The sequence below is a fragment of the Aptenodytes forsteri genome, unplaced genomic scaffold (assembly GCF_000699145.1).
Source record: "Aptenodytes forsteri isolate BGI_AS27 unplaced genomic scaffold, ASM69914v1 Scaffold296, whole genome shotgun sequence".
Taxonomy (NCBI): Eukaryota; Metazoa; Chordata; class Aves; order Sphenisciformes; family Spheniscidae; genus Aptenodytes; species Aptenodytes forsteri.
Window position 1 is genome coordinate 1914961 of NW_008796181.1, and position 19451 is coordinate 1934411.

Below are 19451 nucleotides of genomic sequence, written 5' to 3' on the forward strand. Positions count from 1 at the left end.
ACTGGGGCGAGTTCACTGATGTCAGTGTGAGCTGATCTGCAACCAGCAAAGACCTGAGAAATGTCAGAAATGCCTATTTCCACTGCTGAGAAAGGCTCATTTGCCACTGCGGTGAGCACGGTGAAAATGGGGCACATTAGGAGTTACCTTCTGAGTCCAGGGGCATCCCACTTACTCCCTTGCCGTGGTGGGAGATGAAACCTTTGCTGAGCATTTAGCAGCCAGCGGTGGCTGCAGGAGGCCAAGCAGCGGATCACAGGCACTCCCCAGCAGGCACCACACAGCTGAGCCCTGCCAGCCTCCAGCTAGCACCGACTGCCATTTCATTTAACCACACCTGTGGGAGCAAAGGAGACAGTTCAGCCAGTTGTTAGGACGCTTATGGCATCCCACAGGACACTTCCACAAAAATGACAACTGTGCTAGCAAATACTTTTGTGCATCTGCTCTGAGGGACAGGGATGTTTAAGTTTTAATCTTTAGCCAAGGACTTCAGGCTTAATGTGCTCAGAGTGCTTGTGCAGGCCGTATCAATCAATGGGAAGGGTTGTGTAGCATCAACCTGCAAGGTTTGCCATGAACGGGATTGCAGAATAATCCTATTTTGAATGCCTCCATGGATTTTAAAGACGGTGAGCCCCTTCCTTTAACTGCATGGGCTATTCAAATACCTGGCTCTACTGACTTCTGTAGCTTCGCTGCCTACACAACTGGTCTATATCATTTGCTTAGGTTATTCATAAATTTTATTAATAGCATCATTTTATTCTGATAGGTGAAAATACAAGCACCTGTATAATTTCACAAAATGTGACTTTATTGTGAGAAAAGTGCCACAGATACATATGGTAATCGAAGTGCAAACAGTGGCGGTAGTCTCACTGCAGAACCACCAAGTTAAGGCGTTACAATAAAGGATGAGGGAAAGTTCAGTCATGACCTTGTAAGCGAAAGCTCCCCACCATGGGGCAAGACTGCTCAGCAGCCGTGGGGACAGGATGGCCTCCCACCAGCCTCCCGCTTGCTAGAAGCGGTTGAACTGTGTCCCATCTCCAGCTGGAAGGAGGTGTGGCAGAAGCTTCGAGTGGCAATCTGCTGTTCCCACCAGGGCAAGCTCAGAAGAGTTCAGAGGAGCAGAACAGCAGTTCTGGTGGTATGTCCTTTCCAGCCAGGTTTTCCTCTTCATGGTGGCCACTGGCTGCTCCTGCAACCTCCTGACCACGTTAGAGTGTTTTCCGGCTAAGCCATTCCTCCCCACTGTGGGCATTTTTCTACAGGCTCTTGAGTGAAATGGAGCCCTTTGCCTGCCAGCTTTTGATGACCATACAGCTTTCCTTTCTCCCATGCTTTAGTGAAGCCTTGAGGAGTTCCCCAAACAGCCTCCCCTCTTCTCTACCCCTTCCCCTCTCACTTCCCTACTCAATCCGGGCAGTAGTTAACACCTGGCTTCTGGATGGTTTGGCTGTGCGAGTTGATAGCCTTGTTGGATGAAAAATTAATAAGCTCTTAGTCGTTATTTGGCTTTGCAACAGACAATTTTTATATAACACCCTTCACATTTTTATACCCCAGAGCCTCTTCCCGCCTGTGGCATGGCTCTACCTTTGAGACTCTTTCCCAGCTGCCCTTCCGCGCGTTTTGAACCTGGAGTAGAAGAAAGTTCCATCATTTCAGGGGCGGTATTAGGTGCCTGAGACAAGCTGGGTTGTTCCTCCACTGCATTGCATTTCACATCAGTGAGGCAGTACGTGATCAGCCTTCCGATTAACTGTGTAGGGAACCTGCGGAGGTCCACTCAGGATGTCATCACACTGCACTGCTACAGCCAATACGTGCATTGGAGGACATGTCCCTATCCATGAACCAAAATAGAAAAGGCATGCTGCTTTTTGAGGAAGGCTAAGGGGAACCCAGCAAGTGACATACCACCGGTATTCGCTAGACTAACACTTTCTGATGTTGTGCAGCTGGAATGGCACAACTGTTTTGGCTGATGTCATAGAATCATAGAATATCTCCAGTTGGAAGGGACCCATAAGGATCGTTGAGTCCAACTGCCACTGTGCAAAGCAGTGAGAAGGTTCTCCTGGCCTTACAACGTTGGGGACACACTACAGTAATTTCTGTACCTAAAAATCCCATTTTATATTCCCTGGGAAGATGTTAATTTTTTTGATGCTGCCAATGCCATTTTATAACAAGTTGTGGGTCTCTCTGGGACTAATCTTATTTGTGCCTTGTGAATTGTGGTGTGCCATGCGGCACCTTGTTTACTTCTGCAACTGTTCTTTAACAGATCAGAAAAACACTCTGCTATTATTTTGCAAGTCAAAAGCAGCTTTGGAGTTTTTAAAACTGCCTGAGATTTTACTGAGCAGAAATCAACCTGCTTTGACAAGATCTCCACTAACATACACTGATTTTCTAAACCCATTTATTGCATGGTCCAAATATGGCATAGATTTGTTACACGATGGGGGGATATTGCTTCAGGTTGTGCACTTCTGTGAAAAAGGATTCTTTGTTGAACCTGGTAAAGGCACAGCACAAGAGATTGGGGGTCAGCTGGTGGCTCGGAGGTGGTACTGCTGAAGTGCTGACCGAGTCCGGAGGATGGGTTTGCAGTTGGCAGTCTGGCCATTCAAAGGCCGTGGACTTGCTATTGCATTTTCACTGACCAGTGTCATCATATTGGGTATGCAGAAAACTGTTAAAAGTTGGAAAGCGTGGCTCAAACCTGCCCCAGATGACAATGCCCAGCACCACCTACCAATGCACACAGTATCACTACGCCCAGTAAAGGCAAATGCAATGATGTTTACTGATCTCTGCAGCACTGCTGTTCATATTACGGAGGAGGAGGCTGGGAGTCCGTGGAGATATTGGGCTGGAGACGGAACTGTCAGTGATGGGAGTTTGAGCAGAGCTTTTGAGATGCACTTCAGAGACAGTATGGCCCACTGTAGCATGGTCTTCTCTCTCAGCAGTATGCTAAAGTGTGAGAATATGCACGTATCCTAAGTAAAAAATCCTATTCACCTCTTCATAATATGGACACTTAGTAAGGGTTACATAGAGTCCATCCCTTGATCTTCACCAAGCCACCTTCGAGGCCTTGACATTTACCTGCCACTGCCAGGAACCTCACAGCCTTGCTTGGCTGCTCTTTGTAGCAATGGCCTAAAAATCTTGTCCTTCTTATACTCGGAAACCAAGATTTCTTCTCTTTCATCTCTCCCCACAGGGCTAGGAGGTCTTTAGCACAGGCCCAGCTAGACGTATGAGAAAGAAGCCTGGGAAGTGGTTTAAATTAAAAACTATAGTGGTTGTGCCAACTCCTGCAGTATGAGAGTGCCAAGATCCAGAACATGGCTGTTCACCAGCATTTGGCAAGGCGGTGACATCTTGTCACTGCTATCCTTAAGCACTGAGGCCCACACAGGTACACCGACCAGTTGGCTGGGGCAGGATGCAAAGCAGTGTGGGAAAGCAGAGGGAAGACTGCCAAACTTTTCCCAAGGAAAGTCACAGCCACGTTTCTTCAAAATCATCTACTCCAATGTGACATTACTCCTGACTGCAAACAGAATGAAGTCTCCAAAGCTATTTACCAGTTACACTGATGTGCCACATGGGTTCAATCTTCTGTATTTGGGTATCCCAGTCTGTGCTGGTAATAAAGAGTGTAAACTCTCAGCAAAGGAGAAAACTATCCACTTCCAGTAAAGCATGGTCCTGACATAGAAAGCTACGAGAGTGCTTTTGGAGCTAAGTGCCGACTGTTGGGAAGGCGCCTAGAGCTGGAGGGAAAAAAAAAAAACAACCCAAACATAAAAAAAGGAGTCTGTTTTTACATTTAATTCCTCCTGAGTCCAAAGGAGCAGGGTTTTATATCTTCATTATAAATAAGCTATACAGCATCCACATAGTGGAATCCATCACCAGTTTCATCCCTTGGTGGGAAGAACCTGCAGGTCAACTACGGCCAACTTTATATTTGAAAGCATTACCATGCTAGACATGTTAACAGTCCAAGAATCCTTTTGTCGTGCTACACGTTATTCATAGCTCAGTGCCACTCTGCTGCATTCTTTCAGGCACAGGGATGGCCAGACCTCTAATTTCAGAGACTGCTCCAGGGCATCAGAGTTTTCTATCCAGACAATCATGCAGATGCATTGTACTGATGCTCCTTTCCCTGTCTGAAAGTTTTTTCCACTGCCAAAAGCTTCCAAGCTCTTCTAGTGTTTCCCCTTCTTTACGAAATGCAGGAGTCTTAGGCTATTCTGTAGTTGCTGGAAACATTAAAACTGTAGCTTTTACGCAGGTGAGTGTTCACTGCAACTTCCTACACAAGCTCAAGTTTGGTGGCGTGGCATGGCTTCCTCCTGAGGTGGGCATTAAGCTTGGCATAAGGCTCGCTGATCGCAAAATGATGTTGCCCATTGCCCCGGTATGATATTTGCATATCAAAAATACACTTGAATAAAGAGGTTCAAGAGACAATTATTAGAGCAGCCACAGAAAATAACTAGTGTCATGTTCCTCTCCAGGACGCAGTCCAAGCCTTATGTCCAGCAGCCATCAAAATGGTATTGCCTTCTGCCTTTGTCCGTTAGTCTCCAGTAAAAATACAACTGCAGGTACGTTTCCACATGAGAACCTTTCTCTTCTGCCACTTCCAAACTCTACAGAAGATTAAGTGGCTGGCATCAGTTATGTAAGAAAAAGGAAATTTGAATTTTATGTGCAAGTAGAAACTTAAACCAAGCAAACTGTTACTTGTATTTTATTTGCTCTATTAAAAAGTCTAGGAACACAAAAAGCTTTTTGCTGAGTATAAAAATGACATTTTCTTTCCAGGTGTCCATAGAAATACTGGTTTATTTAAAAATAAATACAAAACCTGCAAAATACCTTAATTTGGTTTTGCTAAAAAGTGCTCTCATTATAAAAAGGATGGGGAAAAAAGGGTGAGCTGGTTCCTCTTTATTTCAAGCTTGCTGCTTTAATTCGATGTTGCATATGAAGCAACAAACAAAAATTGTAAGGAATGTAAAAAGTTCCTATGCCTACAAAAGCCTTAATAATAAAACACTGAGCTGGAAGAACGATGACACTGGCATGAAAGGATTTTAATTTCTAAGAAATACCTGGATAAATTAAGAGTTTAGGAATACGTGCATTCTATCCTCGTACTTAACGATATGCGGTGGCACTTATCTTTGCAGGGCCCATTTCCAGCGGCATGGACCCACTAACCCAAAATGCGCTTCCTGCCTGGGAGACTGAGCTGCAGCAGCACGGGTCACTCCAGGTTAGACGGTGGGCTGGAGACTGGGCGGTAACTTCAGTCTAGGTGAAAGAGGAGACTTTGGATTTAATATTATACACTAAATAGAATGCCACGTTTAATATACTGTTCCTGGCTCATGAGGAGAAACTGCATTCTCCACTAACTACAATTTCTATGTAGTTTTAATGGAGAAAATTCTCCATTTAAAAAAATGGTAAAAACCATTTTTAATACCCACAGTTAATTAAGGTACAAACAAAATTGCTGCTTCCCAGGTTCTTTATCACCGCATCTTTCTTCAGACTTGTATCCTAAAGGTTCATTTTTCCAAATGGCATAATTTTGGCAGAGGATAAGGTCAATGCACTCCCAGATTGCACGCTGCCTATCCCTCCTGCAAACTTACAGGGATATGCAGATGCTCAGCATCTCTGAAAGCTAGGCTTGCTATACATCTAAAATGAATGTGCGGAGCATGAATATTACAATTACCAGAGAATTAAGAAAATCTGTCTGCATTCAAAGTAAAAATAAAACTGGGAAATTTCAAAATTTCCTGAGGTGCTCTTTTTGATCAATTAGAAATTTGGCTTCATTTCAATTTAGGCATTTATTTTACAGTACAATGCAAAATATAAACTACACTGTGAATAATATAAAAGCTTTTTTTTCCAGACGGGAACGCCAGAACATTTCCATTGTTTTTTCTCAAACATTTTTTGGCAAGTATGATTTTATGAAGCAGTTAATCTTCAGTGGAGCTGTATTCTCTGATAGAAAAGGGGATTGCTTTTTTTGTAGTAGAAATTATGTAGTCCTATAATTTTCACATTTAAAAGTTCTGTAGCTCTACTTGAATCTTCCCAGTTTTTTACAAAAAAATGCAAGTCCGTCCTTTATCATAATTCCCAGTGGAAGTGTCTACTCATGTTAAACCATCTAACTTGGGTCCAGTCTAGGCTGAACGGTTAAGTTGTATGTTTTTCATGTATTTGGGTACTTATGCAAGTTCTGAAATAAAATAAATATTGGTGTTGATGGAGGAGAAAGCACAAATGAAATGAGTGTCTATAAAATCATCACCTCTGCGGAGATGTTGAAAAGGCAAAGTTCACTCATGTCTCAGTAAAAGAACTGATGGCAAGAAGAAGTGATCAGATGGCAGGTTTAAAATGGGGGGGGGGGGGAAGGAAAGTTTTGTTTTCCCACAGAAAGAATAATTAAACTGAACTCATTGTGAAAAGACACGGTGGGACCCAAGAGGGTAGGTAAGTTAAAAATGGATTGGATGAATTCACGGAGGATAGGTCTGCCCAATGGCCATCAAACACTGGTCCGACCGCAGGCTCTGGTCAGGAGCTCCCCAGGGCACATGCTGTGGGAGGCTGTGCCAGCGAAAACTGATTATTCTCACACTCCTCCCAAAACCTTTGGTACTGGCTGCCGTTAGAGGTAGGACACTCACTGTCTTTCCAAAAATCCAGCCAAATCACAGAGATGCCAAATTTTAGAAACAACAGTAGAGATACACACTCCTAGCTCTACATACAGAAGTCTGGGAACGCACGCTGAACTATACACAGCGGGGAATCCAGATATACGTTCAGCTTGAAAAAGGTGGCTTCAGAAGTCAGGAAATTAAGAGGTAAGTGTCTCACAATAGAGTTTTTTAGGCATCTTCCTCAAAAAGATACTGTGCTAGATACATCTTCTTAATATGCATTTTTGTTAATAATCTGTTCAATCTAAACTATAAAATGTGCTCTGCAACATGACTGAACGAATATTGCTGTGAGAAATATTTTCACCTTGTTTGAGTAATTTAAATTTGTAAGCTAATGTAAGTTTTTGTATTAAATAATGTACTGTGTGCAATTTTCTTTCTTGTAAAGCACTTTGAAGCTTTCAAAGGGCACTCTAGGTTAATAAATAATATGGTATTCTTTGCCAGAACTGTAGGGCATTTCCCATAAGTTCTGAATCTTCTTTGCCAGAATTGCAACATGTTGCATGCCAAATCCTGCAAATGTTCTACATGTGGCAAATACATATTGGTAAAGACCAGAGGCATGGCATTCCTGGATTTCTTAGAGAGCGTGGGGGGAGGGATAGAAGTGGGAGGGAATAATGAGGAAGGGCAGAGAAAAAAAGTTCTGTCTGTGCATACATCTTAAAAAAAAAACCCAACAAAAAACCAACCCCCCCCCCCCAAACAACCCATAACCCACATTTCATTATTTTCAAAGGCTAAACTGTTCGCTGCACGCAGCGCAAACTCACAGGTACGCAGAGCTGGGTCTTTAGCTTTCCTTCAGTTATGGAAATCAGGCCTCCATTTCTGCGATAGCTGTAGATTCTGCAAACCCCGATGTTTGTAAGGGTCAAAACACCTGCAATGCTTGCTTCCCCAAGCACATGCTAACATACACAGACAGGCTGCGAGCTCGGAGAAGCATGGTCGGGACTACCACTATTTAACAGGCTGTGAAAATGAAGCCTCTTCTTCAGGCAAAGTCCTGAATGCATTTCATGTGCTCTAGGCTACTGGGAATAAACCAAGACCAGTATTTATAGAGAGCGAACACTTGCCTTTTTGCAGTCTCCCCCACGGACAACTAGACTCCTGTTTCTGCAGCTTGGAAGAGGAGGAGTGGAAAGCAGTAAGACCCAGAAATGAAGTCAGTGCATTTGGCCGCATATCGCATAGGTTAGATTACTGCAGGATACTAGGAGTTTAAAATGACTTTGGTTATCATTTTCTTGATTTAATCTCTTTATGCATTAAGCACAAACAAGGAATTTCAACGTTCCTTGCTAGTGATGGACTGAACATCTACAGTAATACAAAAATTTCACCATTTCCTGCCCTTCACTAAATTTTAAGAAAATGGTGACAAAAATTCTTAATCATCCAGCAACAACCAACTAGTTTAAAAGGTACCAAGCACTCCTTAGACCTAATCAGGCCTTAAGCACCAGGATTTGCTACACGTTTAAAAAACAAACTGAAGTTAAAACTGAACTCCACATTCTGCAACACTAAATGAACGTTTAACTACATGGTTTCTTTTGAGGTGGCAAGAAATGACTGTAAAACCTTTGCTGTTGCCAGAATTACATTGCTTAGAGAAAAATATCCTGTGGGTTACCATTTGTTGCCATGATTTACAAAGATAAGGTCTGTAGTCTGCATCAGTTTCATGCTGAAGTTTTAAAGGAAAAAAGCTTTCTGCAGAGTTTGTAGATTTCTGCATAAGTGTCTGTGTTGTTGCAAAAAGGGCTAAGTGATGCTCTCTCACAAGCTTTTCAAGAAAGTTGGCACATTTCTTCAGATTCATCTCCTGCAAGTTAAGACTCTCCCCTCCATTGCTTCTGTCTATCCAATAAAAAGCTGATATGCTATCTAAAATCAAAAGGCAGAGAGAGGGGTGAGTGCAAAACATGTTTTCTAAGGAGTAGAGAGTGAGGAGTAACTGAGTGCTACTATTGCAGTTCACAAGAAAAAGCCTTCCCAGGCACTGCTTTATCATCTCTTCCGTCCTTTGCGCCAATCTGTGCTCAAGAATGGTAACTAGACGAAGCATGTCAAAATGGTAGTCTGTATCAATGAACATGACTTCTACTTCCAGTCCTCCTCCTGATTTTGGAATGATGCAGCGGGCTATTAGGTGATAAAGCATTTCTGTTTTTCCTGTTCCTTCTGGACCGTGGAATTCAATGACATCTCCTGTTCAAAAACAAAGCAGCAAGCTGTCAGAGAATTTATGGCTCAGTTTTCAGTGTTTACTGAACCAACATTCACTATTCCACTAACTGGAAAATGCATTTTTTTAAAGTTCGGTATTCATAAAATTGTTTAAATCCTCATTAGCATCTACCAAGAGAAATTTCAATTTTCAAGAAAGGCTTCTAAAGTGAAGAAAATCAACTGGGAACAAAGGTTGAAAAAACGCCCTCCCAATAGCATCTAGGACACAGGTATCAATAAAAGGTTGGCAACTGGATTTCATCTATTGTTACAGGTAGGTGAAGGCTGAAAAGGAAGCTGTGACACAAAAGTGGCTAAGAAACCATCTATTTACACTATGTGCACAAAATTAAGAAATAAATAAAAAAGTAGAGGACAAGCAAAACAAAACAAAGTTGACATGCTGGAGGTCCAAATCATGTTGGCACATCTATTTTTATAGCACAGAGTGTCCTTCAGTATTTCATGTCTGCTGTATGCTTGTTCTGCATCTGCGCATGTCACAAGATACCAACAGGGATCTGTCACCGGTAAAGAGAACACCCGTGTATTTATTTAGCACTTATTCTTCTGGAGTGATCATAATATGAAACTGCTTCTTTTGACAAGGGGGACACTCGGATTCCTTGAACTCCAGGCAACAGCTCTACCGTCTGAGGCAAAGGGTCTCTGTTCATAAACGGACTCGGCCTAACTGCCTGATCCACGTGGGTCAATAAAATACATATCACATAAATTCAAAATGTTAATTAAAAAAAGCATTATGCTTTTCTAGGAAAACAGTTCTTTTGTTGGATGCGAATGCAAGATACTCTGAAGTCTTTTCCAAAGTCTCCTTATGTATTATATCAGAGGAAGACGCTAAAAAAAGTTAATTTATTAGTTGCTCTTTATAAATTTCTAATTTAGGAAACCGGATCATTTATTTATGACATTTTGGATTTTAGGCAGAAGGGTAAAGACATGCAGTAAGGAGAATCACACAACTGTAATTGCAGGAAGGTGAGCGATTTCTACGGCCTTGGCAAGTGCAAATGGCACAACAGCTTTTCAGAGGGGGGATGCAAGAGTGGAGAATTGATTGCAACTTTACTTAAACATGTTGGTGCCTGCCTGAGTTAACAGGCTTTTTCAAGTCACTACTCAACTTCCAGAGGATGCCCTTGTTCATAAGTGCATATAATGTCAAGATTCAGCATGGGATGAGGGGCGGAGGGTAGTGGGGAAGAAACTAAGCTCCTACTTTACCCATTGCAAGCATTGAAAGCAATTTACACCTGATGCGACAATTCTATCCATTTCAGTGACACTCAGACTGCCCGCCTCTCCATAATGAAATTCCCCACTGCTCCACAACTGCAATTCCGTTTTTATGAATTTCTGATACTTTGAAATTTATTAAAAAGCTTGATTGCCTCCCAAACCCTTACTTATCTGTTCTGAATGGCTCTCCCCGCTTTTGAGATGAAAGACACCTACATTTCCTATGACGTAAATCTTCATTTTCTCTTCCTGTTCAGAGGTGGCAACATCCAGCTCTGCTGCTTCCAGCCAGCAGCTCCTCTGCTGTCACACAGACTGTGCCAGTGACATAACCACTCCCTGTTAGGATAAGATACCAGCTTGGAAGAACCCCTCCTAAATGTGCTGGGTAGGTCATTCCCTCATATTTCAAGTCTATTGAAATATTTAAGAACAATTGCGTAAGGCACCTCTTGTTAAGGAACAAAGTGTATTTTCTGCCTGCCACTGGCATAAGACTTCTGCCACCCTGACTGGCAGTTCTGAATCCAGGCCAATAGCCGAACTGCGCCAATATGCAATACAGATCGCTTCACCTACCTTTACGGCAAAATATGACTTGTTTAAGAAAAAACAGCAACTCTGTATGGTCACTCAGAAGCAACACTGGGCAAATCTGAGTTACTGTTTGGTAATGATTCAAAAAAATTGAAATAAATGCTTGACTTTATCCATTTGAAGACATTTTATCAGGATGTCTGTGTGTTACCTCCTATAAAACTTTACATAAGGGGGCTGTAATCATAGAATAGAATCATAGAATAGTTTGGGTTGGAAGGGACCTCTAAAGGTCATCTAGATCAGGTTGCTGATGTCCCTGCCCACGGCAGGGGAGTTGGACTAGGTGCACAGAATAACATTGGATGAGCTTTTATTAGCAGAACTAACAAATTTATTTAAGTAAAAATTCTAAGTTGAATGAAAAATCATTCTTAGGAGGTTTTTTGTGGTAGTGGTTTATAAATTTCAACAGCAAGACAGCTAAGCACCCTTCAAAGCTTGTCCGGTATTGCTGAACAAGATACACATCCGGGTTGTAGTTTGACCAAAACACTTAAGTTACTCTGAAGAGAGTAACAGTTTGGACTGTAAGAGAACCTCAAGAGAGCTGGGGATTTCTGTGCCTTCATGATTATCAGAGAGGCTGCCCACAGGAAGAACGGGTGCAAAACAGAAGCCATTTATAGCAACATCTATAAATGTAGGGTTTCATTAAATTAGCAACCAGGCTGTTACAGTAAGATAAGAGGGGAAATTCATCCTTCTGGATCAGAGTGGACAAACCATGACACAGCAGAGGAGGAAGTGTGGCCAGCAACGTTTTCAAGAAGCCTTTGACACCCTCACAACAGGTCATGGAAGAAACTTGGTGATCTTCCGATATTCCAAGTGATATTCCAAGTACTAGCATCATCCATTAACATCAAAATACTTTGAAAAGAGGATTAGGAAAGAGATACTGTTATGGGATGGAAACAGTCTGAGAAGCAGAGTAGAACAGACACTTTGACATGGAAGAAAGTTAGTGGGAAATTTTCCTATTAGAATTAGTGTTGCCCAATGTTAAAAACAGCAGTACATGAATGTTCCATTAGCTTGGCAAAACATGTAGAAGACAAACTAATTGGGTTAAAAAAGACTTAAGACTGTGAAGATTTAACAGATCAAGATGGATGAGCAGAATGATTTCATAGGAAATTCAGCACTGATAAATTCAAGAAGTACATTTTAAGGAGTAACCAACACATTGCTTGGCTGACAATAGCTTGAACTGGCCCACTACGGTCAGACTGAAGAGCACAATAGTCCACTGCTACGCAATGGCATACGGGATAAACTAAATGATGTTGCATAAACTTAAAGGTTTATGTAGCACTAATACATTTTTAACTGAAACGTTGTGCTCAGTCCTGGTCATCAATTCAGTGTTATCTTTTGAATGAGAAGAGCCTTAAGTTTTGTCTGTAATCGTTACAGTAGCAAATGTTGGTTAAACTATTTTCTGATGCTTCAGTTACTATTAGAATACTCAGCAATAGCTCTGCAGGTTTCACATCATCAGATACCTTGAAGTTACTGGACTAGTAATTTAGAATACTGTGCAGAAGCTGTCACTAATATTTGTACCATTTATAAGTGAAGTAGAAAGGCCTAATATTTATTCCAAGTTAATGCTGGGTGTCATACTATTGCTGAACATCAGAGCTTTATACTGACACATACACCTTCATACCAGTGGCATAGGAGAAATATGACTGGCAATAGTGGAAGATTATTTAAAGCTCGTGTCACTTTTGCTCCATGCCAGTCCTTAAATGGTATGTAATATGTGTTCTTAAATATGCAAGTCCATCATAATTAGAAGCAGTGACTAGAATATCACAGCAGTACCTACATTAGCTGTTCCTATTTTCTAGTACTCTGACGTACATGTTATGAACACTTAACTATGATGTAACCTTTTGGATAGTTTAATGAAACTTCATATATATGTTTGTTTGTTTCAAATACCATCCGGAAAAAGAGTAATTTAGGTCTTTGCATTGCTTTAATCATAGCATTTTAGATTAAGAGCTGCTCAGTACGGACTTCACGGGCAATGTATTACTGTATTCCACAGTGACCTACTAAAAGTCAAGTTCATGACAAATGGAGAGGTAGGTCTTCAACAGGGATTTAAGACTGAATAATGAGAACACACATCAAAATAGCACATGGACTCACATAAATACTGTGGTATTAAAAGACAAAGCAAAAATGTAATAAAAGGTGAAGTCCACTTATGTATGTAAAGCTAAAGAGCTGTGCTAATACGTTATGCAACCTCACTAGCGTCAGCCAAACAGCATGACCAATACAGATAATAATTGATGCCATTTGTTAAAAGCAGAAGGAAAAGAGAAGTGCTTCAGAAGCTCAATGACCATGTTGGCACAGAGAAACCAGTGACGAATTTAGAAGGTTTCCAGCCATCTCAGAACCGAGGTTCTGGAACAGTCTTTGGACAGACATGAACAACCTAACATAGCTTTGAGATCAAAGCTGATAATTTGATGAATGGAATTATGTAACGCTGTGGACTGTGACGGCAAGGGCAATTATGACCAGACAAACAACCTAACATAGCTTTGAGATCAAAGCTGATAATTTGATGAATGGAATTATGTAACGCGTGACGGCAAGGGCAATTACTGACCCCCAGGAAGGCTTCTAGGCTTCTGTTCTACCAGAACATGGCCAGCTGTGACGGCAAGGGCAATTACTGACCCCCAGGAAGGCTTCTTGTAGTCTGTTCTACCAGAACATGGCCAGTTTAGTCTCAAACATTTGTTTCTTGTGTATAAAGTTCATTAAAAAAAAATAGACTGAAAGATCAGCATTTTCTACCACTGCATTTTTCAAAACAAAAATACCTCATCTTTTGAAAAAATTGTTAAGGCTTCAGGTGCCTTGTGAAGCATATACCAATTTCACGACCAGTTCTTAATTTTTCTTGCAGGTAACAAAGCAGTTCAGAATTGAGAGTATTTAAATAATCTTCTCTGCTCCATTTGCACTGGCTTACCAGTATTTCTCTGCCCTTTATCTTTGTCATATCATATTTGAAACTTTCAGGGGCAGGAATCATATATCGCTAAACCCCTAATGTATTCTCAAGTCCTGCAAAATAATACACGAATAGTCTCACAGTGACCGCATTTGTAGCCTAAGCATCATCTCTCATCCAATTATCTTGATTATTTTTATTGCTTTTTCTGCTATTTCTTCTGAACCTTCTATAATTTGTGGGAATTCAAATTGCAGACAAGTATGTCGATAACCACTGCAGCCACGTACTTTTCATATGAAATCCATTCATTCATACATACACTCGATAACTGCAGTACCTCACAGCATGATCCTTACAGTTTGCCATTCATACTCCTTTTTTACCATATATTTCTAGTTTTGTGTAATCAGAGTTGTCTCTTCCATTGGGATATCCATGAAATTTCACACAATCTGGAAAACCAGTCTGACTTCCTGAATAATCAAGGAATTACTAAGTGTGCTAATTTCTGTTTAGCTCAGGAATTTCTTTCATTAAAACATCCGATCTTGATCTTAAAACTTCTTGCTAGAAGAATCTACCTTAACCTTGTTGTACCGGCGTCACCAGGACGTAGCCCAATTTCTCCAATTTGAGATTCTCATTTATTCACTGAAGGTCTACATAAGCTGTTTTGATCCTAACATCATCCACGAACTCATTCAGCTGATTAGCACCTATGTTCATAATGGAATTGTTTCCAAAGTTCCATCTAAGTATAATCAGGATTTTTCAGGCCAAGATCAAATGGCTCGATGGCTTGGCTTTATTGAAAAATACTGTTTGCTCACGCCCCTTTTCCTAACTGATCCAGACCACTCCATAGCACTAAAGTCTTTGCTATTTATTGAGCCTCGAGTTCTTTGCAAATTTCTGCAGTTATGACTGTGGTGGTTTTGTAGACCACTGATTAAAAAAAGGCTAAATGACAGAATCTAGAACAAATTTCTGTCAAACTACTAGAAACAGAACAACGTGCTTGGTATTCACTCACCTACACCTGTGTTTTGATACCCATAAAATAGGTATTTTAAAGTCCATTTAATAATGTTCGGAATGGTGACTTTGCATTATTTCATTTTATCTCATTTGCATAAAACTACATCGACAATTAAAATCCTGGATCCAGGGCAAAAAGATCTCCTTGTATGCTTCTCTCTGTCATATTGCTCTGAGAATACTTTTACATCAACATTTTTCCATGAATGGGATAAAGGTACATTTTTACCATGAACAGGAGATCCTTCCTCAGCAAACAGATAAGGTTCAAGATTCTTCAGAGAACTTCTGCCCTCAAGTCGTGCAAGTAGCTTTTAAAGAAAAGACAGAAGAGACATGCTGTTAACTCAAAATAAGGGACCTTGGGAATCAAATTTAAAGGATTCTGAGAGCTGGGAGTTTTCCATGACAGCCCTATCAAAAGATTAGTTTGATTTTTAAAATGTTTTCATAAATACATATGGAAACCTACAGTCTGGACTACAGCAACAGAAGGTTCCATCCTTACAAACAATTAGCAAACAGATTCAATGGCAATAAGGATTGGATATACATTAGGGGAAATAAAGCTTTTAAAAAAAAAAAAGAAAAAGAAAAAGCTGCACAGGTAGACTAGCAAGAGGGATCGCCTCTGGTATACAGCACTGCTGCCAGTTGACAGAACAAAGGGAAAGAAGGTCATTTGTAATAACCATCACCTCCACAACAAACTACTGTTGAGAGGTGAAACATTACCCATCATTAGTCTCCTGAGTCAGTCTCTCTGTGCATTTATAAGTAAAACCATGTACATTTCATCTGAAAAGTTATACAGGACTCTGCTGGACTACAATCCTATTATATCATAGTTACTTGTTCAAACATAGGATGGATTAAGAATGATCAAAAGTAATTAGCCACCAGTGGCTCTGCAAGAACCTTTCAGGCTCGAATTTGTAAAGTAAGTTCCTCCAAAGCCCCTTGTAAAGCAAGTCCATTGTAAAACAAATTAGTCCAAAGTTCACAGACAATTTCTTAAATTGACAGGTATTTGCATAGCAAGTAGACAGGTATTCACGTAACTTGTGTTATTTGTAGTTCTGGCATACATTTGTAAACCAGGAATGAACGTTTCACCCAGTGCTAGAGCTGCTATTCCCTACCTGCATTAGCACACACGGGAAAGGACACCATCAGGATGCTCAGAGCGTTGCCCGAGCACGTACCCTGGTGTCAAATATTTCATTCTCCAAGACACCCAGCTGTCATTTAAAGATTTAAACAAAACAAATCCCATTCAGTTTTATCCCGTCCTCCTTAAAGCCAGTCACCAAATGAGCAGTGAGCACACACCTTTAAACACACACTGCCTTATCTTTCTTTCCTCCCTGCCACATCAATGAGCAACATTTGCTCTGAATTGTCTTAAAAGTTGTTTAAACAGCGTTGTGTGTGTGTGTGTTTGCCTTTAATAGTAGAATAAAACTCCATTAAACAGCCCTGAATTTACTTCAAGTGGTCACAATGGGAATCTAAGTGTGACATTTTCATTGACATTTTAACAATCCCTTCCATTAACAAAATGTCAGCGTGTTTGCCTTTGTTTGCCTGTTCACGTGTTCAGGAGAGTTTTCTGACACGTCCACTGAAGGGGCACAAGAACACTTGAATCGACCTATGGATCCTCCCGTTACATTTCACACGTTTGTGCAGCACAGAAAACTCTCACTCAGTGAACTCTTGAATATTTGGGGAACCAGTAGGGTTCTGTGACCTGGACAAAGCAAAAATCCAGATGGACATATGTACACAAGAATACAGGAACGTATCTTGGGGCACATAAACCAGGAGCTTGCAAATACCAAAAGGACCATCGCAGACCCTACACGTGCGGCCCGCCTGTGCGAGTGGCTGCCTGCGCCTGGCCCCGGCCCCCAGTGAGGAGAGGCTGCACCCGCCGCGGAGAAGGGCCGGGAATCTCTCACCCCCTCGTCTGGCAGTGGAAGTCGAGAGAAACAGGAAAACCACCACGGGCTGCTGCTTTCTGATGCTCTTCATTTCTTAGCAAAGGAAGCATGGCTCCGGCACTCAGCGATCACAGGAGCTTGATTATGGGCGCTGCTGGGGCCGGGAGTCACAGCTCTTGCTGGTCTAAACACATTTCTGCAGCCTCCAGTTCCCAAATTTATTTCTACATTAACGAATACATCCTCTGCAGTTTATTTCTTGTGGAAACAATGAGCCCCCGTCTCTTCTTAGACTATCACCTCTTTAAGCTTACCGCTAGAGCTTTGGAGATACACAGTAGATTGACTGCTATCGTTAAAATTTGAATCTGTGGTTGTTTAAATGACAAGTTTATATATTCATTTTAAGTAACTACAGGTGCTTACTCTGAGCACTGCTCATGTAGGTAATTTATGATAATTCACCGATGCTAGCGCACCTGTGTTTTTATCAAACTTGTATTTACTTCCGAGTTCTGAAGCAGAATCTCCAAAGGCACTTGCCTCATTAGTGTCATGCTGGGAGCAACGGGGTTCCTGGCAGAAACAGCTAACGATCTTCCTTCAAATCTAACAAAGGTTTGTCCACGCTACAGCAGAAGTGACAGAAGCAAAGCTGAGATGAGACACTAGACAGGCATCCCTCACCTCTGCCGACATTGAAGATGGGGACAACACGGGTTTTTTCCAAATCAGCAAAAGCCACCTTGGCTCTGCTCCAGGGGAGGCACTTCCATTTTGCCTTCTCACATTTTCTTCTGTAAAACGAGGAGGGAGGGGAAATCTACAGCATTTAAAGGGTGATCTGGATGGTGGACGTCAAGCTTTGTCACGGACAGCTTACAGAACACAGCAGCACAGCACCGCTGAAGAGAGCCTTTGAGTGGGAAGAGCTTGGAAAAAACCCCACCAAAACAATTTCAAATCACGTATTAGAGACTTCAGATTCTATAACTTAACCGTAGATGCTCGTTTCTTCTTTCATAATGCTCTTTTTATCTTCTTTTACACAAAACCCCCACCTTTTAGCAACCTGCTAGTGGTAGGTCTTCGCTCTTAGGTGTTCTTCAAAAGTGTAATTATACTAGCAAGAAACTGCACATATGTGCAGTTACGTGTAGAAAACAGGCTGTACAGCAAGAGCTAGGCAACAGTTGGTTAAATTTCATTAATGACAAGGCTGATGGGACTCAAATATTTCAACTATGTCTTTTATAATTTATCAATTTCATCTTTTTAATAAAGAAATATGCATATGGACAGTCCCACTGACTAATACATTATATGTTTATATTAGATTGGTTTCAACAAAGCTATGCATAAATGTAAGCATACATGTAGGTCTTGTCAGGAATGAGATATTACTTCATTAGAATGTTAAAGAAATTCAAATTAAATACTCCAGCTCTGTTAGAGGCCATGAGCTAACCTACAGGCTATTTACAAATACAAACCTATCTGGAGTATGAGACAAAATTTAATTTTCAACCACTATAACCACTCTGACTGAGCTTTTGTAAACTTCGGGCACAAAGACATACGCAAGCAAATTATCATTTATTTTATTGTGATATACCAAAGGTGTTTTGCGAGAAGTTCTAATTTGTTGTATTAATTATATTCAATAATAAGAGTACAAGACTGCAGTTTCAGTATAACCCTCACTAGAATCTGATCTTAGGCATGAGGCTATTTGAGGAAGTATTGTTTTAAATTAAGTATTTTCTGTTTCTAGGGCTTTTACCATTTTTTTCTGGACGATGTACTCATACGTTAACCTTTCTTAACCCGTCGGTTATCAATTCCTCCCTCGTTCAGGTTTGGTTGTCCTGCCGTGTGCACTCCCTGTTGGCACCGCTCATGTGGGCAAATAAACGCATGTACCCACTTGGACACAGCGCACAACTCATGTCCTTAATTTGGTGTATTTGCTGATAGTGGACAGCTGTTACTATTTTTTTTTTTAAAGTGTCAAAAGGGCTCAAGAAATCAAGTCCCACTGAAAAAACACGGAGCTTTAACAAGAAATAAATATTATCACACATTTCTATGCTTTTATGTGCACTACTCAGCATATTCTGATACAGTAACACACCACTCTCCAAGTAATTAACTTGCTGATTGCAAGAAGTCACTAACAAATATACCATCCAGCAGAGGAAAAAAAAAACAACCAACAAAACCCCCAAACTCAAAACCCTTTTCTCCGAAGAACAGGAAAGCAATTCCACCTTCCATACCGTTTATTTAAACCAAACCTTCCTCACAGCTCTTCTTTCTTACCGCATCCACTCCAACGTTCGGGAGGGAGAGCGCGAAGAAAACATTTATAAAGGAATTACTGAAACACCTGAATAACCTCCCCCCGTGCGGCAAGGAAGCGCCACGGCGGCGTTCAACCCCAGTCCCAGAGCGGCAGCCGGGGACACAAAGGCGGGACAGAGACCCACCCTACCCTTATCCCGGCTGAAGCCGGCTGCCTCAGCCAGAAGCCAGCCACCCGCTGAAAACCCTCCAGCCAAACCGAAGCGT

General features: G+C 41.3%; 1 protein-coding gene across 1 annotated transcript; it reads right to left on the bottom strand.

The window, feature by feature from the left end:
- Positions 1 to 7834: 7834 nt before the first annotated feature.
- On the bottom strand, positions 7835 to 17647 carry XRCC2 (X-ray repair cross complementing 2). Its single transcript, XM_009287804.1, has 3 exons — positions 17568 to 17647; positions 15164 to 15245; positions 7835 to 9023 (listed from the first exon to the last, which is right to left on the bottom strand). Exons 1-3 carry the CDS (start codon positions 17577 to 17579, stop codon positions 8308 to 8310), a joined length of 810 nt encoding a protein of 269 aa, XP_009286079.1. The 5' UTR covers positions 17580 to 17647; the 3' UTR covers positions 7835 to 8307.
- Between the last annotated feature and the right edge of the window lie 1804 nt (positions 17648 to 19451).